This window comes from Bactrocera oleae, chromosome 6, assembly GCF_042242935.1.
Source record: "Bactrocera oleae isolate idBacOlea1 chromosome 6, idBacOlea1, whole genome shotgun sequence".
Taxonomy (NCBI): Eukaryota; Metazoa; Arthropoda; class Insecta; order Diptera; family Tephritidae; genus Bactrocera; species Bactrocera oleae.
The window spans coordinates 300050-327996 of NC_091540.1; the positions used below are offsets into that span (position 1 = coordinate 300050).

Consider the following 27947-nt stretch of genomic DNA (forward strand, 5'->3'; position numbering starts at 1 on the left):
ACAAAACGGTATTACCATTTGCAGAATGACTTACGGGTTAGATATCTCGAGCATTACGTCGGAACCTTAAACCAAAATCTGGATGATTGTCTTTTATTACCATTTGTATTACCTCTGAGGATATCAATAATACCAACTTTCACAAAGAGACTAAGTCTTTGTCCTGCCAATGATGGTTATTGCGATCTATACTCATGAAAGCACTAACATGAATAACAATGCAAGCTTGTTATAACAATAATGACAACAACCATAGCTACATATTTCCTTTACGGCACAAGATATTTCATTTATTGACATGTAAAAGTCTTACCCAGTTGATACTATCCATTTTAAGAGTCAAAATAAGCACTGTTAATTGCATATATAATATTATATATCGAGAATTTGATTTGAGCAACCTAATGTCCATTTATGTTTGTATCAATATATGAATATTACATACATATGTACATATTTAAATAAATTATTTATCTTAAAAATTCACAGCTCTTCTCATTTAGTGAGTGATTTAATAAAAGTTACTAAAATGCTCACATGTGGATTGCCTACGGTGAATATTAATAAATAATAAAATAAAATGGCAATGCAATAAAGTTAATAAAGTGAAATTACATTTTTTAAATAACCAATATACTTATGTACGCATATACATGAATATATACATTTATACATACATACATATGCAGTTAACAAGTACATACATATTTACATTTGCCCACATTGAAGTATTTTACTTCTTCATACATACATACATATGTATATTTATATATAAAACGATGCGCATATATGTATGTACATAGACCTAAAATGTTCATTTGAAAGTACATACTTTAAAATTGGACTCAGAGAAATTTTATTGAAATTTTGCCGATATGCCAAAATTGACATACATAATGTATGTGTTTTTTTATTTCAATTATGAACTTTCCCATAATTTTCCAGCTCATTCTTTATTGAATTAGTCGTCACCGTTCTCAAATATAATAAACAAAGTAAAAGCTTTAGCATTGAACTATGTTGAAGTTTTAACTGAGTCCAGCTGTTCTCTCCGTCTCAAAATATTTCCATTTCCCTTTTCAAATATTTGTCAATGAAACTTATGACATGTACTATTATGGCATTCAGTTTTAAAAATTTTCACATAATTTAAATTTGTTACAAATTTTGTATTGGCTATTCCTATTATTAAATATGTATGTACATACACATGCAAATAAAGATACTTACGTTTACATACATATATATGTATATATCATATATATATACCTGCTTAATATTGGTATTCAAAGTATCGCCATATACCATTGGGGGTTTTGTTAACACAGATGTGTATATATTGGCATTTATCTAGTGCATGCAACAATGTTCATCAATTCAGTATATTCTTGTGCATTGTCAATTTGTTAAAACAATTAAATTACTTTTAATACTTCAATTAAATCTACAAATCATCTTTTGAAACTTCTATTTAATATACCATAATTCTTATAAGTTATTAAATATGGATTAAAAGTGAAATTACTTCGAGATAACTCTCAATATTTCTGCTTATTTATGTCTAGGTATGTTTATTAATTAATTCTAAAAAAACAACAATAATGACAACATTTTTCATTTTCAAATGAAAGTGCTAAAATTAATTAACTGGCCTTTTCCTTTAATGTGTTTAAATTTGATTAAATTATGACTAAAATAAACATGCCGATCTTTTCAAACAGTTTCAGTGGTAACATTGACCCATATTATAACATCTGAATTCAATGCACGCTTTAAAGTCTAAAACTCTGTTTGCCTATAAGCAAATACACTATTTAATAATAATACAATATTATACATAATTAATTTAATACATAAAAGCATTTATGTATTTTCTATTAATGTATCTTTTTAAGCAAATTTTCAACCTAAAACTTTGTATGTCTTAATATGTATTTTTGTAACAATCAACAATACAATATATGTTCCTATGATAAGAAAAGAAAAACAAAATAAATGTACCATATACAGGTACACATACTTGCAATCACTTGTGTGTCCGTACGTATATAGATTTGTAAACATATGTGTTACTTACATATTATATATGTACATACATACATTGTGTATGAGGCGTATTTTATAATTTTCTGATACACAAGCTGTAGTACTTTCATTTTTGTTCTATTATAGAATACATTCGTAGGTAATATAAATAAAGTTTGTGTGTTTGCCATTTTATCATGCCAAGTCTATGTCCAAGGAATCAGGCGATAATAGCATAGGATCATTTGTAGCTGATGAGACTAGTGAAAGAGAATCACTCATCATTGCACTAGATAAATCATCAGAAGCGTGTGATGCACCAACATGATGTTCGTCGTCATGCAGATGATTATGATGCTGAAGAGATGATGACTCCAAACCGTTAAGATTTTGGTCCACGTGTTGGTGGTGCGAGGAAGATAACAAGGGATCTCGGCCGTGTTGCAAAGTCGATGGTGACTTGGAGAGGCAACCGATATCGTTGTTATTGCCCATGGCCGACATTTGATGTTGCGAGTGAGATAAGTAGGGATTGTTATCGCAGCAATGTTTAATTTCTTGCTGCGAGTGCTGTTGTTGTTGGTGGGGTTGTTGTTGACGGTTATGGTTATGATTGGTTTGATGACAATTTGTCGTTAGGCAGCATACTGAATTACCCATATTTTTCCTATTGCTGCTGCAACAGTTATTATTTATATGTGTCCCTGTTGACGCTGACGAAGTAACGGTGTTTTGATAGAGGTCCTCTAGTGAGTTCGCATTATTCTGGCAGTTGGGATTATGACACTCGTGGCCATTGTCAACAATACAATCATGACCATCGAAGCTATTGCAACATTGCAGATGCGCTGCTGTTGGCGAATGTGCTTCTGAGAAGAAGTGATTAATGTTTGAGGACAACAACGGATCACCGCATTGCACAGGATGCTTGCTGTCTTCCATAAGGTCATCTATTGGAGTAATACTGAGGTTGGCTTCACTTGTTATAACAGATAACTAAAATAAAGATTATTATGAGTATAACATATTCCTATCAAACTAGCAAAAAAACAAAAACATTTTAGGCACTACTTACTTTTTCTACCATATCTGGAATTAATGATGTTGAATGATTATTATGTGACAATGGTGAAGCAGGACTGGTTCCTTTGAGGAAAGATGCTGGTGCTGGTGCTGACACTGATGTTAAATTAAAGTCACTTAATGGTATTCCGTGCGACTTAGCTTGCATTTCCAATTCCTTTTAAATGAAATTAAAACTGATATTGAGATGGAATATATAAATTATTTTATTAATATACCTTTATTCTATTTAAAAGCTTTCGATTTTGCATTTCCATTTGACGTTGGCGTAGCTCATTTTGTTTTAGCCGCGATACTTCATGTTTAAGACATTTGATGTAATCGACAGACGATTTAAGTATTGTGCCCTTGTTTGGACGAATGTCACGTACGACTTCGTAGTATGGATCGTTTGTTTTTGGTAGTAACGTGCCCAGTTCTTTAATGCGGTCGTTTATGTTAAAACGTCTTCTGCGCTCAACTATAAATTAAGTTAAATATTTAGCTACAATTTAATATAAATGGTTTGTTATCTCAACCTGCTATATCGCTCATGAAATTAAATGAAATAAATACAGGGTTTACTTTTAACTGTGCTTAAAGCAGTATCATTAAATTGAATTCAATATTTAATATTGAGAAAGTTTTTGGGTTTTTTGCGATTTCATTTGTAATAAATTCTGAATATTAAGTTGAATACTCAACGTAAAAGTAAATATTTTAGTAAATGTAAGTTCTTAACAAGTGATCATGGGAACTGTGTATGTTTTTGTTTTGCTTTTGAAATCATATCTTGAGACCGTTTTGATATTTTCTGCAGTAAATGATGAACTTGATGTTTTATAAAATGTTTTCAAATTAAAAATATGAGAGCAAAGCATAAAATATTTTTAATTTACACTAAATTATACAATAGTTTTGTAAACTATTTTAACGCCTTAAATTCAAATAGGTATAATTGTACTTATGTATACACATATGCATTTATTATTAATTTACTTCGGCGAAAGTACCAATCACTTGACTATTTTTACTTACTCATATTATGGTTATCCTTTTTCTGTCGGTCCTTAACTAACGCATGCATTTCCGCATCAGTGAGGGATTGTGGTTCTTGTTTTATAGCCAAATCGGATGAAAAGTTATCAAATTTTAGATCTGCATCAAATAGGCAATCGTCCGCCTAGTAAAAACCAGATTTAAAATCAATTAACATAAAAGAAATACCATACAAATGTATAAACGCATATGAGCTAGATATGTATGTATAATATATATACAAGAGCCCCTTATATGTACGCATCCTAGTTTTTATGAAGCATGCAATATAGACATATAATTTATATCAATAAAATTTATATTTATGGGTACAGGTTTGTGTATATTAGTATTATTTAAATCATAATATTATATTGATTTTAATGAAAATTACCAGCACATTATTAGAAAGTCAGTCTGGTAAATAAAATATTTCATCCCAATTAGTCTACGTGTTAATCACTAAATATTATTGTTGGAATGTAATATAACTACTACCTTAGCAAACGAATCACGGATAGGAAAAGAGAGTTGAAAATCACAAGCAAATAATTTATTACGTAAGTATACAAATAAAGATTTGTGTAAGGTATTACATATGTACGTATATATTTTTTGTTTTTGTATTGAAAAAGACAAGTTGGTCTTTTTTTGTTTTCAATCTGTCCTTTGCGATCAATTTTTATATTTTTAACTTTACATAGTTTTACAAAATACTAAAAATTTTCATTAAAGAATGTATATTAAAATATATGAATAATAGAAATTCAAACATTATGGATATGTATAACTCAAAAGCTTATTTGCTCTGATTTTGATTAAAAATTGTTCGGGCGTTTTTGAGCTTTTTGTTAAAATATTCTCTCTGAAATTTCCGGCGTGATGGGAAAAAATGTATGTGAAAAAACTACAGATATACCTTGACTCTTATTTCTAATATCAACTTTTTATTAACACCATCAGAGAGCTCAAAGCAATTTATAGCCTTATTCAGTCGTGCGTTTCATTATATCATACAGCACACGCAGCATTGAACAACTACTAATACATTGTGTACACAATATTATATGCTGCCTAACTATCACATTAGTATTAGATGTGTACATATATATATTTTCAGTATATACAAGCAAGAGTTAATATTCATACTCCTATTTATCGAATATTTATGAGTGAAGGATGCAATATTTTTTCACAGACAATAATGAAGTTCATTACATAATCACTGCCAAGGCTGGGCTAAGATTCTTCTCCCTCATGTTTGAATTTTGTAGAGAAACCCAATTTACATAATTTTTTGTTAAGAAATAATACACCCGTATTTAAGTTTAAAATTAAAACATTTATATTCTCAATAACTGATTGGAAAAAAGAACAATTGTGTAAAGTGTATGTTTCTTAACGATTACTCAGATTTAAAATACCCAAAAACATTGAGATAATAATTCGAGTTGATGTTAAGTCTTAAAACTCATTGCTATGACTAAGCACTTAAATAAATTTACTATAGATGGAAATAATATGGTATTTAATTCTGCAATTCTAGTTTTAAAATTGCAGGATTACCTTTTTATTCATTGGTTGTATACTAGTTGTTATACAGCATGAAAAATTTTGACGCCGTTATTATCATTATACAAGGTTAAAAAACCGGTGATCGATATTAAATTGTTTATCTAATATATTTGTTTATAATCCTAAGTATAGAAAGCAATAACTGTTCTTGGGGGTGTAGAATTTCAAATATTAAGGCATATACAAGTATTATCACATTTCTAAAATATAAAATACGAACCATAGCATATAGCTTTAAATTGTGGCTTGAGTATTTCGCGTATTTGGACTATTCCTTCAAATTCCTGGATTTAGGTATACAAAATATAGATACGATTTTTATTTAAGAAAATTTACATTTACAAATTTGGGAGTGTGAAATTTTCTGTTTTGCGAGATAATTGCTTCTTTTGGTCTATATACCGACATAATACAGTTTTGGCACGTTTAATAGCAATTACAACTAGTACTCGCTAGCCATATCGTATATGCAAAATAACATTTATTTACTAAAGCAATTCACCATTTGATATGGATTTGATTAGGAAATATGTTAATTAAAAATGTCAATAAGCTGTTGAAAATTTTTCCGTAAAGGAATATCTTCTGGTTCACCTAACGGATTATGAGAATTGAATGATTTTGTGAAAAAGTTAAATTTTAATTTACAGTAAAAAATTAAAAATCAATCAGCACACTAAAGTAAACCTTGACATAAAATACGAGTTCGCTTTGCAAACGGACAACAAATAGCGGGCAGAACGTGTATCATACGTGTTTGCGCACATTGCCAATGTCAGCTGCCTTTTTTCGTGACCCCTCTGTCTTCCCTCAACTTTTCACCACTTTGCTTACTTGCTACCCACCACAACCCACCAACATTCGATGATTGTTTGTTTTCATTGAGAAAAAAACCAAATTGTCAGTCGGAACGTATCGGACGCAACAGTATTTACGACTACAGCGCGACATATAAGCAACGACTTGTGAGCGTTCATCAGTACAATATCAATAAAATTTGCCGTAAAGTCAGCGTTCCTAAATTATTTACAGTGTTACCATTTTCTATGCAGGGCGGCTATATTGTATTACTTGAATGTATTTGTAGTAAATTAATGTGTATGTGTATATACATAAATATTTATACGCACATATGTACATATACGAGTATCACGTTTATATGCTCACATTCAAAATATTTTGTTCGTAAAAATTTTAGAAATAAGTATGAGATTTAACTCTTTACATATGTGTATAATAAACGAATTTATTATTGAAATAAGTAAATGTTTAGTTGTTCTTCTTTATAAAAAAATGTTGATTGAATTTTGTCGAATTGTTAATCTCAAGCCATGAAATATATGCATAAATATGCAGTTATGCATATATTAAATTGTTGTCATAAAAAAAATTTCATTATATATTTAACTACTAAAGCATTACTACAATATTAACTTTTTTTCAAATAATATCAAAATTTATAACTTTTTATTAAAGTATTAATGAAAAAAATAGACATATGAAAATATACATAAATTAAACAATAAGTACGTTAGAGAATTTCGGACAAAGAACATTATTATGAAAGTTTGTGACACAAAGCCTGATAAATTGTTATTCTTAATATATAGATGATCAGTGAGGAGGTAATTATTAGTCAAGAAATGTCGTAAATTGACATCATATAAAATGGTATAACTATGTTTTAGAACTTACATTGGTACAGAAGTTGACAACAGTGAGAGACATTAGTGGGTTTTTGAAAGTTGGCGTTCAAAACTACTAAGCATCGTGCTGCACGATTATTACCCAATATCCTTAAACTCCATGTAATGATTGTCGTTATTCTACTATAAAGTTACCCATGCCAACTATAATCCTTACAAAAAGATGGACTTAAATATTTTCTCAAGTTTAATACCAAAAGTAAACAAAATCTGTCCAGACATTCTTCCTATCCTAAATCGGTCAATATGGCTGGGAATCTGAAAGTAGTTCCCTGCCTTTGATCTTTGCAAATGCTGAGGAAAAAATTATTCTGCTGTAGAATTCCTTTCCTTTTTGAGTATTATATATTTCGGGCAGTATAGCAATGATTTCGGCACGACTTCGCCAATAAGCTGAGGATTGCTGGCCTACACTTTGCTTTTCAATTAACACCACTAAAAAGATTAGCGGTAGTCAAATTTAGATACCTGGATGACTATGCCATCTATTTTTGATATCAGAGTTACTACTTAATTTTTGTTTACCATAATTACGACAACTATTTCAGGGTGTTGTTTTAGTATAAAGCTAGTCAGGGAGGGATAGATTCTAGTAGTTTGAAATTTTGAAAACATGAGTAACCAACTAAATCAGTTAGTAGATGTCAAAGTTATTTAGTGTTTTTATACCGACATTAAAAAATGTCACAATGGTGTAACGTTGGGAGTTAGGTATTTTTATTCATTCTTGGCGGATTTAGCGTTCACACCTTCTTTAACCGACTAAGACTAATGGATTTCGAAAACAATCGGAGCTAGTTATAACTAGAGATCAAAAGACTCGAAATCAAATCGAATACATTATAAATAATGTCCTAAACGTGTGCACAGGTAAATAACTTAACATCAGCACGGATCCTGTTCAATATTATAGTGGATATAAATGGAGAGAGTCGTACATATTTGCTGAATGAAAAAGTATAACGAAGAAATAAATGAGTGTGGCACTAATCTATTAATACACAACTTCTTTGCTGTTGGGTGTTCGTTTATAAAAACGTATTTATCTTTTTAAATCGGCACCCACTTAAGAAACTAAAAAAAGACTCCGCCTTTAAGTGTTTATGCTATACTTGTATGAACTAAAAGCGGAAACAGCGATACCACTAACATTATATGAGTACGTATAGTTATTCTATTTATTTTTAATTGTGTTTTAAATACAATAGTTTCTTAATCCAAGAATTAATTCCAAAGTTTGGGATTAAGAATCTCGATAAAATTATCGTTGTTATACTTTCGATTTCATGTGTAAGTGTTGATTTACCATTATTCTAATTAACTACATTCTGTTTCACGGTTTTCTTAGTACAAATGATACATGGATAATTTAAGGATTAGGTAACCGTGCAAAATAGAGAACGCATAAAAATATACCTAATAAATGCAATATATGTATGTATGTTTCAAGTAGTATTAATTGTAATAATAACTTTAATAATAAAAGCGCTTAATTATATCCAACTGATGTAAATAAAAATAGTTGAGTGATAAGAATAGCACAAAAATGATAAATAGGTATGTACACAAATAATAAATTTATAAGTTTTAATTTTAGCACTTACATCACTGTCAAACAAGAGGAGCTGGAAACATATAAATTATTAATAAAGCATTATAGAAAATTATAGGTTCATATATAATTAAATCAAATTTTTATTAGATTTGTTATTATCTAGGGTTTACATATGTACCATTATTCGAAATGCTATGATAGCAAGAATATAAAATATAAGTTCAAAAATAATTGTTTAGGAACCGTTAGTATGGTAGTTTAGTGAACGCTGAAAACCAATCCGGAGCTTAGAGCTGAATTGATGTGCTTTTCAGTCCTAACTTACATTGAAGACGTATTGACAGTGGCCTAAAAAAATTCATGCGTCGGCTCTAATTTTAGCGTTCACTATACAAATAATATGTACATGAATATTAATAATTTAAAAACAAATTCTCAATTTTACACCTAAGCCAGTTTTATTTTTATTTGAAATATGAAATTTGTTCAGAATAATAATTCAAAAACGTTAAAATGTTGATATCGTTATAATTAAAGTTGGGCAAAAAAGATTTTTTTTTGTTTCTATTGGAGTTTTATATATATAATAGAAATTTCAAATTTCAATGTAATAAAGAACATTTTTTAACCTATTAAGATCAGAAAAGGATTATTCTAGTCCAATTGTAAAAACCGTTTATAAATCAATTTATTTCATTTTACTGTATAATGGAAAACGTGGATAATCTATGTATGAGCAATTTTAATAACTCAGCTTTAAGAGCCTGAGGACCATCCACTGCGTATAAATCTCTATATATACAAACATACAAATGCTTAAGTTGAGCTGCAGGTTAGTATTATTTGATTGAAATAATATGTATGCTTTATTTGGATTTCACCAGTATAGATACATATATATCTGTATACAGAGTGAGTAGTACATATTATTTTAGTACATTTATTAGCCAAAGTTGTTTTGAGTATCACAACAGGTTAATATACATATATATAATTATAAAACAACTTTTTACAACTTGATCAATTAAACCCCGTTCAGTTTTTGGAATCGAAGGATACAATGAACTTTACTGGTTTTCGCCTTGACTACACATTCTGAATATTAATTTCCGAGTATTATTTTATATATAAGGTTAAAATTTTCTCAACACCTTTTTAACGATTATTTGACTTTTGTTTATTGATTTTTTTTTATTATTAAGTTCATACAAACTGGGTTTTTTAGGTTTCTTAGTTCATAAAACTAAATTTCAATGAGAAAATTATGGATATGTATAATGATATCGTTTATCATCCTTTTAATATGTACATATGTATACACATACACATACACCAATATATGAAAAGTATGAACGTATGTATGCCAATAAAAATAAACAATACATTTCTCTGGTCGATCTACATTCGTTTTGACTGTGTTTGTTCGGACGTATGTATATATAGTCTTATCTTATTTGATAATATATAGGTATAAAAGAAGGACAGAAATTAAAAAACATACTCTTTCACTCTTTAAGTAATGACATAAGATTGGGTCAGATGCCTAATGCAGCATAATTTATGTAATGTAATCCTTAAATTCCAATTTGAATTTTTTAGTAAAAAACTTGTCTCTCGCCTAGTAGTGTAAGAACCTTCGATTGCTTTCCTAAGTAAAAACATAAGTAAGTCTCTCTACAAATAGATCTTATAGCAACTTCACTTATTGGAGCATGCGCCCATTTATGCGTAAGCAAAGTACTTACTATTCCCCTAAGGTGAATATGAGATTTTCATTTATACATGTATACTAATACCAATAGTCTTACCAGTATTGATAAGAAATTCGCAACCTGTACTCACTTAACAAAGTTAGAGATAAGATTGATCGGATAATCGTTGCTAACATAAAACAAAACTTATCACATGTACATATATTGCAAGCGTGTGAGCTCTTCAATGAAATTAGTGAAATCGGCCTTTATATGAGAAACTAATTTACTTTAATTATTTGCACGTAAATCAAATGATACGTATTTTCCACTCGACAAAATTCTGAACAAGTTTCTGCAATAGTTTTTCTGGAATATATGTATATAATTATATGTTCAAGTTATTTGTAGAGAGTTTATGTAAAGAATAAATAGCGAGAGAGCAGAACACAACGTTTTTATTATTTACACAGCTTTTTTAACAATACTTATGAAATACAACTTTTTAACTCGACTTTGACGACTTGTTTTAAATATATACATTATTTTGAGTACTGAACATTTAATATATTGTATAATGATAATACACATATCAGTTCAATATTTAAAAATTAAGCACAAACATGGCCCAAACTGGGGCTTACGGCACTTACTAATTAAGAATTTAGTAAATTATTTAAAAGTTAAAAAAGTAAGTTACTGTGGTATATTTATTAATTTTAGAAATCTTACTTACAAAATATGACAGGGCATTCTCATTAGCTATTTCAAAAAAATGTATAGTAAACAATAGAAGTATTAAGTACTTAGTTAGAGTACATAGATAGTTCTCCTCTATATATGTAGCTAGTTACCTCCCCTAAAATCTTAGCGACACATATAAATGTTTGCACGGACGCACAAAAATATACCACTCAATGTTTAGGCTTATCATAATTGAATTTTATTTAGTTATCGGTGCTGGGTCTTCTGTTGTTTAGTTGATAAACACCCATGTGTAAAAAGACTTAAAATGCTCATCGATCAGAAAAAACTTCCTTTTAAGAAGTTTTTGTTACAATTTATTGTTAATCAATTATCGAAAGGTTTTTTTTGATTTATCAGTCAATTTTTTATTAAATATATCAACTTATAAGAAGCTCTTTAACTGTTCACGTGGAAAGCATATACATATGGAATTTATACACCTACGTTTCTATATGAACGTAATTCGACACATTATGTTCACAGTTTTTTGGCTTAGATAATACGAGTATATTACTTTAATTTTAATTTACTTTACATATACATATATATAGATATATACTTTTTATGTAAAACATTATATGGTAGCCTCCCATGTGCTCAGTTTTATCTTTTGTCATTTTCAACATTGGCTTTATAATCTTATCAAAAGCGACAGATAAATATGCCAAGTAGTGATTACATTAAATAACATCAACCCGCTGAAGTTGCATTTACTCTCCAAGAAAGGTATTAAAGATAATTTTTTCTTAAATTTTCAAAAAGCATTCTTCTTGTTTTGACTTCAGAAAATAGTTGGCTTTTTGTGAGAACTTAATTTATTATTGTAAATATACTTGTATGTATGTATGTTAATTATAATGAGAGTGGTTGGGAAAAAATAAATGTGACGAGAATTTAATTTTGTATATGTATTTTGCATCTAACGAGCCAAAAAATTAAATTAATGAGGAATTCTATTCTAAGTACGAAATTTTGCCAGTTTCCACCAATATGTATCAAGAATTTATATATAATATTAAAAAGTGTAAATACATACATCTATATGTATTTTCTCAGATATGCTTAATCAGCAGATTAGAAGTAATAAAGCTGTAATAATATATATGTGTTTACATTAGAGCGGGTTGATTCACAGGGAGCCAAAAAAAAAGAGGAAAAATCGCGTATGTGGGAAATGTTCTACGGATCATTCTGAACACCTTTGCCTAAGAGAATATGGGTCTAAGACCGGTTTCGAGACAGCGATTAAGTGAAGTTTTTTTTCGGGATTATAAAAATTTCTTTGCCAGTTTTTGAGATATCCGAATGAATATTACTACATAGGTGGATTTTGGGTTCTACTGATCGTTTGTCGGAATCGGCCAGATCGGGCAACTATATCACGTATCTCCCATACAACCGATTCTTCAGTTATTTTACTTCCCGTCTGCCTGCCTTTAATTAAAAAGCTAAGAGCTTCTAAATTTGCAGAATTGTTCTCTAGCATATACTTAACAACGACAGTGAAAATAAAGAAAATCGACTGTATGGAAGATATGTATGTAGTTGTCCGATCTGGCCAATTCCGACAAATGTTCAATAGAACTCAAAATGCAACTAAGTTTTGAATTTCAATGGAAAATAACAAATACTGACGAAGAAATTTTTACAATTCAGAAAACAAACTTCAATTAAAAAATCACTGGCTCGAAAACGGTGTTAGACCCATGTTCTCTTAGGCAAAGATGTTCAGAATGATTCGTATAACATTTTCCGCAAACGCGATTTTTAGAAAAACAAATCGACTCGATCTAATATAAATACTATATGTATAACCAATTTTTGTATTTGTAAGCAACACTCACACAATGTAAAAATTTAATAAGATTAGTGTTATCCCAGAAGTAGCAGACCGATAAAAATAAAATGGTTTCGCTTTATAATATCAACTTAAAATGTCAAATATTTGAATAAATTATGCTACAATATATTGTAGAATGAAAGGGTTATTATGTATTCAACTGCAGTCACTACATCAGAATATATGAATATATTCCACAAATTATCGGATGGTTATATTGAAATAGGTAAAATCAATTAGTTAAAGTTCTCAATGCATACATATGTTCCATATTCGTCAGATGTAATATTATTTTCCCTTTTTAATTAAAACATTCTCGGAAAGTAATTTACCAACATTTGAGAAGCGTTCTCTTATCCGTTCACTTGCATATACTTGTTCGTATATAGTATCAATACACATTTATAACAGTACATTTGTACATATACACAAAATCATATATTCATATATATGGAGAATATGTATCTATTTAAAATATTATAAATATTTTGTCTTTAGATAAATTAAAAAAAAAAAAGATCATAAAGTTATAAAAATTATTATTTTTCCTCTATTTTATATTTGATACATTGAATGACAGCAATAACGTCTTTGAATACAAAAAAGTGTATATGCGTGTGTGGAGCATTTCAATTTAATATTATTTATTTGAGTAATTCATTTATATGTATACGTACACGCATATGTATGTTGAATAACTTTTGCAAGGGTGGGGAGAGCCCAATTAAAAGAAATTACAAAATCGTCTAAGAACCAGAATGTACATTCAATTGATCCAGTATTTCAAAACTTTCGCGCTTCAACACATTTGTACATATGAACTTGTGTATAAATACATATTTACGTATGTAGATATCCAATAACACAATACATACAAACGTGGGGTATTTTGAATTTTAACACAGTTAATCTCGTAATAAGTAGTAGTGTAAATATAATTTAAGTATATATAATTGAATATGATTATCGTTTTTAAGAAAAAAAAAACCACATAAATATTTTAACGAAAAATCTATAATGTAGTACTAGCATGTTGAAACCAGTTTTGTGAATAAGTGTCGCAAGCGCAAATCGCTATAGACCCTTCGGTAGTTACATTAGAAATCAGTTGCGAGCAATCAATCAGTATGATAAGCAACAACCAAGGCATGTTTGTACATTCGAGCGTTCGTATAGACTTCACCATCAAAATAATGAATGTGCATATGTATACACTTATTATATACACCTTTGAATAAATATATGTATGCTCAAATATTTGTAATAAGATATTTACGCGAATTTTTCTTTTGGTACACTCACCTTCGTTTTGCGCCGTGTTATTACATTAAATACCGGCATTTTGGTACGTCTTTGGGTTTTTTTTTGGGTTGGGGTAGATCTGTGGCGTTTTTTCGACAGTTTGGCGGACTTTTATTTTCCCTCGTAAATAAGTTTAAATATAATATATGTAGATGATCAGGTACTTATGAAGATTTTTTACACTTTCTTACTTTGAAAATTGCTTTGTGTTTATTTTTAAACACTATTCGTTTAGTTATTTATTCACTTGTCGTTAGTTACTGGCATGAAATTGAATCGTCTAATGTGGTGTCAATAATTACATTATATATGTGGAGAGTTGTAAGCACAGAAATGAATTTATAACGAAATTTGTTCACACTTGTTTCAATTTTCAAACAAGCGTACTTCTCCACTGTATTCTAATAATACTTCATTCAAATTGCTAAATACTGCCGTATAATGAGATCCGATCGAAGCGTGTGATTGTGTAAAACAATTAAGTACAGGTTTTATGCGAACTTATTATTATTTTGTATTTATTTAAATTTTGTGAATATAATGAATTAGTCATAATTACGTTTTGCACTTCGTTAAGTTCAAAATTTATGTATAGATCTTAGAACTCTCGAAGGTCGGAAAGCATTCATCTTTATATTTCTATTATGCAAAAGCTATATATATAAAGTTTGTCAGTTGACAGCTCCACAAATGTTCGTAATATTTTTTTTATAAATATCGATATACAATAAGTACTAAAAATTATTATCCCCTTAATTTAAAGGAATTGTATTATTATTTCTCCAAATCCGGCGTTTCAACTGGTTCTTGAATTATATGGTACTCAACGTAGTTTCACACTTATTTGTTTGTTAATTAAAAATGTTGAATTCTCACATTTCCTCTCTACAGTTCTATGATAGTAGTTTTCTACATTTATATAACATTCAATTCATATGCAATACGAAAATTATAAATTAAATAAACAAAGCAAGTTACTGGCCCACCGAGCGGTTCAAAAATTAAAATATATGCTATAATAATCTACACTCCAGTTGGAGCAAAGCAGTTAAGTAGAAGTTCGAATCTCTACTAAGTCATCGAGTTCGTTTTTGTTGAGCGAAATGCGTTTTACCACTACTATTAAACGATCGAGGTGATTATAAATTTGAAACGTTCAACGCAGTTTCCATTTCGTTTCGTTTATGTGGTGTATTATTATACAACTGTTTATAGTAACTCCGATCCCGAAATGTTTAATTACGGGATTTTGTTAAATATTAGGCAAAGAACATTTAAGTAAATTTTACAATTTAAGTAACTATCAGCGATTGCATATGTCTAAATTTAATTGTAATAATAGTATTTTTAGAATCCTTGACAACTGCCAGCAGTTAACAATACTAAACACTTATTTAAAAAAGTCAATGATATTCCTTACATGACCTAGATATGTATATGTATATGTAAGTATACATATTAAATACACACATAAGTATGTATGTGTATTTGTTAATATATATATGTATGTATATTAATATTTAAAAAAACGGGTATAATTGCAATAGATATCAGTCAAAACGTAATCCCTTTCTAGCACATACACAATTATGGTTTCCTTTATCACTCTTCATTGAAAGTGATTAATTGAACAGATTATTGCTGATTTAAAATACTTATATTCATTGGTGTTGACACATGAATGTCTTGAACTTTTTTTATAAAAATTAACTCACGCATTGATTCATGGAGTGCAGGGGCTTTATAAAGCACACAAGCTATAGAAATTATTGTTACTACGTATTTAATTAACCACTTTACCAGGGTATTGAATATTTATAAAAAATCGATTAAGACAGTAAGTATACAAATCAAATATCTCACTTATTTCATTAAGCGAGAGTGTCGATCATTTTGCTGGAAATTATTAATTTTTTTTATTTTTCAGTGCTATATCTTTCAATAGACTAATGACATACGCAGTCAGGTATGTTTTGTTTGCTGAAGAATAAACGAAAACTATAGCATACGTTAATTTAGAGAAAATGAGTCGATATGCTTTCAAAGAGCAATATGGATGAATTTTTTTGCGGCATATTCTATACAATTTTGATATCTGCTGAAAATAAAACCGGAGTAATCATCGATATACATATATGGAAGCAGCCACAAATATAATATTAATACGAGTAAACGTAGTTTAAAATGACATTATTTGGAATGAATGTTACCAGGAAGCACCGTAATCATAGGAAGATGAAATGAATTTCGACAAGTTCTATAATTATACATACATATATAGTACATATGCGGTGGAAAAATTGCAAAAGACTCATTACATGTAATAAAGAATCACAGTAGACTATGCTATGGAGACTTACTTCAGATGCACTTGTTGCTACGGAACTTAAAGGTGACATTGGTGCTGATTGGACTGGGCTAGCCGTGGATACATTAGAACAATTTGCATTTCTTAGTGAATTTACTGGTCCAGATGAACGTCCCCCAAGAGATAAACCATTTGTTACACCCATTACGCTATTCTTGCCACCGTTTAAACTTGAGGAATTACCGCCAATTGAATTTTTGTACGCGCTATCACCTCCAACACTTTTCACCGAACTTTGGTCATTTGGAAGAAAAAATAGACAACTGCCAGCAGTTGTCATATTATTACCGGTACCGTCTACACCATAAGAAGAGGGTGATAATTGCATATGATCATCGAGAATGGGTGTTACTGCATTCGAAGTGAGTTGTAATTGTGGAGAATGTCTAGTGCTTATGTCTGTTCCTCCATTGGATCCACCAAAATTTGAAATATTAATAAAATTAGGAGATTGATTGGATTCACGATTTATATTTGGCATTGCTGTGGGGTTGGGTATACTTTTGTTCTGAAAAAAAAATATTATAAATCAAAAACACAAATTTCAAACAATGTATTTTGTGCAAAAATTTACCTCCCATTCATTTTTAAAGGACTCGCTTAAATATTGTCGAACTTGATTTTTCTGCTTTTGAATGACATGGTAACGGGTGGGATTTTCTAAAACTGTCCGTACCTGCAAATACATTTAATATATACATATTTAAAAGTCTGCAACTACACCAGTGGAGCAACCAAAACTTAAAAAAATGATTTGTGAAATAGTGATATCTTGACACTAACCTGTAAAACTTGTTTTGGAACATCAACACCGATACTTTGAAGAGGCCCCTTTAACATAACCGGACTAGAACTTGCTCCAGAAGAAGTTGCTGACGGAGGATTAGTAAAGTAATTTTGTTGGTTCCCTTGAACATCATTGAAATTTGTTCCAAAACTGTTGGGCGCTTGTCTATAACCTCCACAAGTGTTACTATTACCCATCATATGTTGGGTATGCAATTGATGGCTATTGTTTAAATTTGGTATCTGCTGTGTTATATAAGATTCCACTTGCTGTTGTAATGCAGCAACTTCAGCTGCAGCCGTAGCTCTTTTTTCTGCCTCACGACGCTCCAACTCTTGCTGCTGCTGCTCACGTTGCAATTGTTGCTTAAGTTGAGTACGAGATTTTGGAACAGTAGTTTTGAATGTAGGGCTAAAAATAAAAATAAATTTCTAACACTTAGTCTTACTTATTGTCAAACTTGAACTAATAAAATAATATTTGAATTAAATTCTGTCATTAAATAATAATTTTTTTGATTGTGATGCTTGTTTTACCCACCCCCCTGTTGACGGCGGTAAGCCAATAACTTTTGGTTCAACCGGCTCCGTGACTGCAATATCCCCTAAGTCCACTATGCTTGGATCCATTTCTAATATCATTTCCAAGTCTTTGTCTATTCCAACAGTTACTCGTACATTACCTTCAGATTGTTTGTTATCATCATTAGAGCTAATAGACAATGCTGAATGGAAATGAGAGAGGACGTTTTGTTCCTCATTTTTTAAGGTTTGCTCTATTTGTGTGTAACCTATCTCTGGTTGTACAATATCGTTATTAGTTTCGTCAAAATCCATCAAGGCAGTAGGTTCAACGCCAACCTCAATTCCAAGCATTGGGTCGACTACATTAGGATCACTCATTTTCTGATTTTTTTTGCTTTCGTTTGATTGATTTAAATTATCTTTTGTGGTAGTCATTCGGAGAGTTTGTATTCGTTGTAGAAATTCCTGAAACTCTGTTAAATTATCTGAAGATGGATTAAAAATACTTTGAGGTGACATTGTGCTTCCGTTAGGATAACTGATAGGGTTCAGATTAGACTATTTGAGCTGACAAAAGATAACTGTGATTTGGGGTTGGATAATGTTTGCTAGTGTTCGGGCAGTGCTCATTTGTCTGCTTCAGTAATTGATACGAATGCTGACCGAAACGGTTGTGACTCTATAAATTGGTTTTTGAGTGATTTTGTAGTTACAAAGTTATCGATCCACATTATTTTTGAAAGAACAATTATTTATGATACCGATATTTTCATATATTTGATTTAATTTTCGTTTCATTTCATAAATGTTACGTATGTCTATTGAATGTTCATAACGCACGTGCTAATACGCATTTATTAAATGATTGGCAACAAATACTTTTCTTCGTTTTGTATCATTAAATACTTCACGATAAATCTATAAAACTTTGTTAAATATATGAATACATATGTATGTGTTATCATGAAAATATATAAGTCGATATATTCTCAAAGCAATATACACCGTAAATTCAGATCTTTGCGTTTATTCACAATACTTTTTATTTACTTTTCTTTATATCTTCTCTGTACATAATTTTTTGTTCAAACACCTATGATTCATTTATAATTTGTTTCTTAATAACATTTCACTTCATATTTATATTTTTCGGTGGCAATAAAGTTCTACAATTATTATTAATTAACCTAACCAAATTATATATTTTCTCATTTTGCGTATATCGTCAACTAATAAAAGTTGAAGGTTTTTCTTTGGCGTATACTGAGGAGAAAAGCAAAAGAAAAACGGACCTTGATCTTGTATCATACAAAATCTCTTGAATTCGGCACCTATCGATGAGCGGTTCGATCATTCGAACTGCTTTCGTACAATTATTCTATTTAAAAACAGCTTTGTGTCTGAAAAACAGGGTATTTATATTAAACTTATAATTGTTTAAATTATGTTTTAGTTTTGAAGTTTTAAATATTTCCTATAAGTTTTAAAAGAATTGTCAAATGTTTTTTGCGGTACAATTTAATTTATAAAATGTAAAAATGTTTTGATAATAATAATAATAACAATTATTTGTTATTAACACAGTAAATTTTAAAAAGTTATATTCAAAAATATTGACCCTATATTCGATAAGAAAATTTTTGAGAGATACGCGCATGTTCAAAAAAATTTCAAAAGCTTTTATTAGTAATACATCTAGATATGCGATAGAGTAAGCACACGAACTTGTGTTTAGGTATTTATGTGGACAAATAATGTAAAAACTTTTGAAATAACGTAAATCTCAGCAAAGTTATCCCATGTTTATTCTTCTAATTGAAGGAAAAATCATCTTATCTTTTACTTAATTAGGGTGTGACCATTTATTTGTAATGAAATAAACCATAATTAGGGTAGGACAATTTTAAATTGTAATGAAATAAACCATATAAGTATCCGCATTAATGATATTTTTGAACAAATTTACCCCCATTGTCAGGCTACTGGTATTCTTAGAGTAGATTTTATATTAAAATAGCATAAACGAGGTAAATAATGTTAGAAGAATACGTTGGTGATCAAAGTAGAACTTGGTGTGAAATTACTAGCAGATTATAGTTTAATTACTAATTACAACCTACTTATTTTACAAAATGTGAGTTTTGGGTACGATTAAACATGATACTTTTTATTCGTTTAAATTTTGTTTAATTTCATATATTTTTTACACACATAATATATAGCAAGACATTGATTATTGAGGGCAGAAAAATGTTGATTATAGATTTGTAACAAAACATATTATTGCTTGTCTTATAATTGGGAAAATATCAATCAATTGTTTGAGATTATACTCGTTTGATATTTGCAGTTAAACTAAAATACCAATTACGTATTTATTCAAGGGATGCATTCTCACTTTGGTACCCAAATTATCTAATTAAGTGCACATTTTCTTTCAATTTGAGAATAATTTGGAAAAGTTGTGGATTTTTGGTAAGTTACTATACACCAAAAATTATTTAGATACCTCTAATGACAATATTTTTTTTAATATATTCTATATATGTATGCAAATGAGATTTTAAATTTTTATATTAAATTGTGCTTAACTTTCAAAATAAATAATTATATATGTTTAAACATTAAAAATATACAAGGGCTCTTACATGTCATCGAATCGTACAGAACGGGTGGCTGCCTTCAATTCATAGAATTCAACATTATCCGATCTTCCAGCAACTTGGACTTCAGTAGAAAGTAAATCCAAATCTTCGATCGGAAAATATTCAAGATCGAAATCCATATTTATGCCAGACTCAGCCATAATCCCAGTTGAATATATTTTAGGAAGGTTGAACTTGAGGTAAATGGAAAAGTTCAAGCTTCATTCCTTGATCAATTAGCGCAAATTGATTGCTAGCAGCTTGTGGTGAATTGGTGAATTTTCATCAAAATATGTTTAATGTTGTGCAATATCTTTTCATTTTACTCTCCGTTGTCTTATTTGTTTGGTTGCTTAATTAAGAAGAGCTTGAAACTCGGTCGTTGGCAATCGGCAATTTATTCCAATAAAATCAACTTGAATGTCTTGTTAAACGATGGTTTGTGATAGTGCTCTATAAATCACTAATACATATGTAACCACGTGTACTAAAGCAGCTGATTACTTGCTAGTTGCTTTTGTCGATCGATTGTGTTAGAGTTTGTGCTTCTTTTGTTGCCTTTATCATGTTGGTAGAAAGGCCAACTTCGTGTGTAGATACGGTGGTTGTGTTATTTTGTTTGATTTTTTATTAACAGGTGTAACGTAGTTATTTTTGGTTCTCTTAAGATCCTAGCAACTTCACTGATATTTTGGCGGCCATCTTTAATTCTATTTTCATTTTTATTAGACATTAATTTAACACGATCACTCTTCGTTGCGTCTCGTACAAACACAAATTCAACATTAACACAAACATAAGCTTATTAGTATTATTTCTAACTATGTATTTGCCAAGTTGAATGTGCGAGCGTAATGGCTGTCGGAACCAGTTCAAACTCTTGAGTTCATGTCGCACTACAGATCTTTTAACAAATACAAAATGATCGTTCAAATTTTTTACAATTTCATACTGATTTCTTGTAACTTATTACCAATTGCATGTACTGACTTTTAAATCTAATTGTAGAACTTCACCACTTAGTGCCAACCGTCCGTCTCTACTACCTACTGGCGATACCGGGGAAAAAGATAAAGCAGTGGGAGAGTATTTACTCATTGTACTCGTACAGTTAAAGTGGTTTCGGAGGTAGCTTTGAATGTAATATGCAACTCACCTCAGTTAATGGTGGATACAAATACGGTAATGAAACGAGTGCTAACACAAAATACAAGTAAAATAATATTATTGACATATTCATTTGTAGCATAATAGCTTAGTTATATTTATAATACATAATTACTTTCTTTATTTGGTGTTATATTTTTTTAGGTTATTAAATGAAATATTTTCGCATAAAATCTAATTATAATGCTCAGACACTGGTAATAAACTTCAAACAAATGACAATACAAATGACAAGTGAGGCTGGGCCAAGCATATACAAAAGGTGTAAGAATCAAATTTGATAAATAAATGCATATGCATTTGTAATCTGACAAATTAGTCAATTCATTCGTATGTCGTCAATCAATTGGTATTTGAAAAAAAATAGTCAAACATTAAACATAACACTTCGGAAATGAGCATTATATACAAATTATGAATACGACTACTAAACGTTTGTTAAGAAATCGTACAGTTTAGAAAATAATGTGTAATATTAGCCAACCCAAAGAATGTAATAAAGCAAGCTTTAAACATACCTTTTATCTAATTGCGTTTAGTTAGACTTAATTTATATTCTTATTTTTATAGCATTTACATTTTTTGTGTTGCAGCAAAGGAAGTTATAACTGTATCGTCAGGTACCCCTACTAGGTTAGGTGTAGTAATTGACCTTAACAGCACCAATCATAACTTCGACCAACAGATGTCGCAAAAAATCACCTAAATGTGAAAAATGCATAATCAAAATTCATAATTCAAATATTACTCCCTCCATTTGAGTATGTACATTGTTATTGTTTTTCTTTAAGTTATAAGTCCTTCCTTTCTTAAAATAATATAAACCTACCATTACCTATTACTACCCTTAGGTAATTCAAATAATTTTTTTTAATCATTCGGGTTTTTCCATACAAGTATGTACATACACAATGAGTTTTAAGTCGCGAAGGTAATTGAACACGTATGTTAAGTACATTTTTAGTGCAATGGTTTCTTCTATTTACGCTACTATAATTTATTTATTAATAAATTAAAAAGGGGTAAATCAGCTTTAATCCCTTATCTTTCGCTCTCTTGCTTTCAGTCTGTTATAATCAAACAAATCGAAAGAAAATCGTTTTGTAATTTAAGAAGCATTACAAATTTTAAATAGTTTATTATCTTGCAAAAAAGTACAAAAATTATTTTGTTAACACAAAATAGAATGAATAGCCAGAATCGTTTCTATGCATGTATTTACCTCGGTTATTTTCATTGGGACAATTACTATTTGAGTGAGCGCGAACAAAAACAGATCCGACAAGAATAAAAGTGTTGTAAAGTAAAATATAATGAATGATTCGTAGAAAAATCTTGAGAACTACGTCTAACTTTACATTATTTCCAATTTAAAGCTGGTGTTTTACATAATGCTTTTAAAATATTTGTTTATGGTGCGGTGCAAACCTTATCTAATTTATCAAGGATCTATGTACAATCAATGTACATACTTGTTAATACAACTCTCTTCGATTGGCTTTTTTTTTTCTCGATACATTTGCCAAAAATTTTCACAAGTAAGTTGTAAGCTGCTTGTCTTCAATGCTACCAAGTTTTGTTGTACCGATTTTAGACAAATTTTACTTTTGGAATGACTGAAATAGCAAATTACAGTCAAAAATTGATATACAAATATTTTTTTATTGATTTTAACCTGAAATAAATTTTTATTGACTATGTAAAACTAAGGGGTTAGTAAAATATTTTATTGCGAGCATTTCTCCACTAAAGAAAGAAGTGTATTAAATTAGAGCATGCATCAGAGGACATTTTATCGCTGCGCTTTGAGCAAGTACTATTTGTTTAAACATCTGGTATAGTTTGTTCGATTCGCTACCTTCCATTTTTCTTTTGCTACAATACATATGTAATTTTTCTTGCTGCGTTCTTTTGCGGTATATATTTGTCATGTGAACACATATATAGAAGATAATCCATAAGCATACGAGGTATGTTCAAAGGAAAAGGTGACTTGATTTTTTTGAAAAGTACTTATTTATTCATCAATATCTATTTTGTCCCCTTCAAAGTAATCCCCTTTCGGATATAAAACACTTGTGCCAACACTTTTTTCAATCTTCGAAGCACTTCTAAAATGCACTTTTCGGTATGACCATCAGCTCTTTCTTCGATTCTGACTTGATCTCATCAATTGTGGCAAAACACTTTCCTTTCATTGGTTTCTTCAGTTTTGATAATAGGAAAAGGTCGCAGGGAGCCAAATCTGTCGAATACGGTGGGTGAGACATGAATACCGGCCAAAAAATCACGAATATGCAATAATGTGTGAGTTCCAAATCTAGCAATTTCGAAACCAACTTCGCTGCCACACGTTTCATGCCCAAAATATTCGAGAAAATTGAATAGTATGAGCCGATTGATACTTCAACAACCTCTGCAACTTCTTGAATAGTGAATCGACGATTTTCAAGAACAATTTTCCAGGATGCTCATCGTCATCAACATCTTTTCGGTCTTCTGTAAAGCACTTGTACCACTTATAAATACTTTTTTGAGGCAAAGTGGACTCATCGAATGCTACAGTGAATATTTCAAGTGCCTTGAAGCATTTTATTATATTTTTAACGCAAAATTTAACACTTACTCTTTGATCCATTTCTTTCAAAAGTCAAAAATCGAAGAGCACACAAAAACGTGATTAACCTTTTCTGTTGTCAAAAACAAACTACTACTCGAAATTGGCTCCTAATGCAAGCACATGATAAACATATGTATCCGATTATAAGAAAAACAAATTATCAATAATCGAATGTATACAGCCCACGAATCAAAATTCACCTTTTTCTTTGAACACACCTCGTATGTGCTATTTAGAAACATTACATTTTGGCGTATAATTTACTTGTATATTCCTACCATTGGCATTTGAAATGAAAAATACTATACTAACAAAAAATTACTAATCTATTTGCAAACCACTTTTTATCTAAAATGTTATATATTAAAAAACTACAATAATAATTATTTTAATTAATGTATGTATATATATCATAACAGAGAAATACATAGTTATGAATTTTTTGTATTTAAGATAAAATATGTGTACTTTACATTGTGGTAGTTAATAAGGATTACATTTACATATGTAGAACTACGTCAATGTCAATGTCAATAATTTTTTTTTTTCTATAGGCCTCATTACTACCCCAACAAAGTTAAGGTCATGTATATGAACGTTTTAGCAAACAATCGTATAAACGTTCATATATTTTTCTGAATTACCGGTGATGTGAATGTCATCGAAACCTTGAAAAAATTCCGCCCTTCGTGCCCACGTCTTCCCAAGGATAGGTTGGGCATGCGCTTCAAAAAAGCTACAACTTATCCTCTCTTTTCCTCCTTATTAAGAGCAATGGAAAAGCTTTCGATAAACTGGAAACAGAGTTCATTGCAGTTGATTAAATGTCCTAATGGTCAAGTACAAGGCTTCACTCTGTCTCTCATGGGGTCATGGACACGCAATTTTTGTTTCTAAATGCTTTAGTGTTGTAGTAAAAAAGTTGGAAATATTTGGAAAAATCAGATATATATAAAAATGTCCGTATATACCGAGTGGCATGAATTTGTATGATGATATGTACAAAAATTTACCAAATATTCGGAAGCCATAATTTAAAATATTTTTAATATAATATTATATATTTAGAAATAAAGAACTATTATAATCTGATCAACATATTGTGAGCAAATAAAAATATTATTAATTCAGAATTCTCTTTCATTACACATTAAACGTTTTTAGCCATGAGGCAAGACAAAATACTCTCCAACTTCTACATATAAAATAGATTGTAGCGAAAGCCCACGAAGGCTTATCACCTTTTAATCTGGATAAACAATGGTATTATTGATAACATTGAAAGTGAACGAAGGAAATAAGAAGTTAGGAGTTTGAAATTGGCTGCTGAGCGGCAAACGCTATTTTGATAAAAAGCTCTTTGGTTTTGGCTAATAACATCCTTATTTTCATACGAAGCAGTTGCTTTTTTTTGCAATAAGGTGAACCATTCCATTCCACGACTACTAAGCGTTTGTTAAGAAATCGTACAGTTTAGAAAATACTGTGTATTATAATATGTATATAGATTAGCCAACCCAAAGAATGTAATAAAGCAAGCCTTAAACATACCTTTTAACTAATTGCGTTTAGTTAGACTTAATTTATAGTCTTATTTTTATAGCATTTACATTTTTTGTGTTGCAGCAAAGGAAGTTATAACTGTATCGTCAGGTACCCCTACTTGGTTAGGTGTAGTAATTGACCTTAACAGCACCAATCATAACTTCGACCAACAGATGTCGCAAAAAATCACCTAAATGTGAAAAATGCATAATCAAAATTCATAATTCAAATATTACTCCCTCCATTTGAGTATGTACATTGTTATTGTTTTTCTTTAAGTTATAAGTCCTTCCTTTCTTAAAATAATATAAACCTACCATTACCTATTACTACCCTTAGGTAATTCAAATAATTTTTTTTAATCATTCGGGTTTTTCCATACAAGTATGTACATACACAAGAGTTTTAAGTCGCGAAGGTAATTGAACACGTATGATAAGTACATTTTTAGTGCAATGGTTTCTTCTATTTACGCTAATATAATTTATTTATTAATAAATTAAAAAGGGGTAAATCAGCTTTAATCCCTTATCTTTCGCTCTCTTGCTTTCAGTCTGTTATAATCAAACAAATCGAAAGAAAATCGTTTTGTAATTTAAGAAGCATTACAAATTTTAAATAGTTTATTATCTTGCAAAAAAGTACAAAAATTATTTTGTTAACACAAAATAGAATGAATAGCCAGAATCGTTTCTATGCATGTATTTACCTCGGTTATTTTCATTGGGACAATTACTATTTGAGTGAGCGCGAACAAAAACAGATCCGACAAGAATAAAAGTGTTGTAAAGTAAAATATTGTAACGGATTTCTCGATAAATCGTCTAACTATAACTCACTCTTGAGCTCGATCACTGGATTGTTAAATTAAAGTCCCAATTTAATGCTATACACTTATCTTTATTCCCAATTCTAACAACTTAACACTTATTGCTCGCTATTCGAACTTACAACTTATTGCTTATAGCTTAATTGTTCTTTACACGGTAACACTCTAATTAGAATTGTCTCTGCTGCACGATCCGGCAGCCCTTATATAGTAAATTTTTAACAAAAGTTCGCTACTAGAACATTCTGGCAACTACGAATTCGCTGTCTAGTTGCTTCTGGCAGTTTATCGTTAATTCTGTTTTGTTCTGGTACTTGTGTTCGCCACAATATAATAAACTATTGTGAATGATCCGTAGAAAAATCTTGAGAATTAAGTCTAACTTAACATTATTTTCAACATCGTAAAGGGGAGTAGAAAAATAAACAGCAATTGGATGTAAACAATGCTACAGCTGAGAGGGGTCCATGGAGAAACGTCAAGTCCGCCTAGGGGTTGAGTTTCTATTGATAGCCAAGATGGCCGACTTTTAACCGGAAAATGGTTGCATCTTGCTATTTTCTCTTAATTTATGAAAAAGTTGTCCAAAAAATATTGATTATATGTAAAACTTTAATATGTTTTCAAAATACAATAAGTTTATTTTAATATATGTTCTTAAAAAAGCGGCTATTATTGGCAAATTTCAGAATAATTACGATATATATTTATGCCTTATTTTAACTGTGGTAACTTAATAAATATTCACCACAGAAAAATGTAAGGTGCAATTAAGCAACCATGTCAAATAACGGGATGCGGAATATGCTTATTCAACGAAACTGAGGGCAATGTTTATAAATTTGTAATACAATCTTCGTAAAATAATGAATATTTCATATTGCTCCTGATAAAAATGCTCACACAAGAATTTTTATCAAT

At 29.9% G+C, this 27947-nt stretch overlaps 1 protein-coding gene and 2 long non-coding RNA genes across 7 annotated transcripts; 2 read left to right on the top strand and 1 right to left on the bottom strand.

The window, feature by feature from the left end:
• Nucleotides 1–257: 257 nt before the first annotated feature.
• Mitf (transcription factor Mitf) lies at nucleotides 258–21055 on the bottom strand. 5 transcript variants are annotated; one of them, XM_036358395.2, is made up of 10 exons: nucleotides 20869–21055; nucleotides 18237–18705; nucleotides 17693–18107; nucleotides 17484–17585; nucleotides 16902–17417; nucleotides 9011–9031; nucleotides 4126–4270; nucleotides 3327–3568; nucleotides 3101–3265; nucleotides 258–3021 (listed from the first exon to the last, which is right to left on the bottom strand). In XM_036358395.2, the coding sequence occupies exons 1-10, from the start codon at nucleotides 20873–20875 to the stop codon at nucleotides 2221–2223; spliced, it is 2883 nt and encodes a 960-aa protein (XP_036214288.1). In that variant the 5' UTR covers nucleotides 20876–21055; the 3' UTR covers nucleotides 258–2220. The 5 variants fall into 5 exon arrangements, with proteins under 5 accessions (XP_036214288.1, XP_036214289.1, XP_036214290.1 ...); XM_036358396.2 differs by lacking the exon at nucleotides 9011–9031; XM_036358397.2 differs by lacking the exon at nucleotides 18237–18705 and having other exon boundaries at nucleotides 20869–21026.
• On the top strand, nucleotides 16077–17369 carry LOC138857795 (uncharacterized). The gene is made up of 2 exons (XR_011396984.1): nucleotides 16077–16378; nucleotides 16469–17369. It is a non-coding gene; the product is annotated as an uncharacterized lncRNA (long non-coding RNA).
• An 854-nt stretch (nucleotides 21056–21909) lies between the features above and the next one.
• LOC118680120 (uncharacterized) lies at nucleotides 21910–22556 on the top strand. Its single transcript, XR_004975628.2, has 2 exons — nucleotides 21910–22047; nucleotides 22177–22556. It is a non-coding gene; the product is annotated as an uncharacterized lncRNA (long non-coding RNA).
• Nucleotides 22557–27947: the final 5391 nt, after the last annotated feature.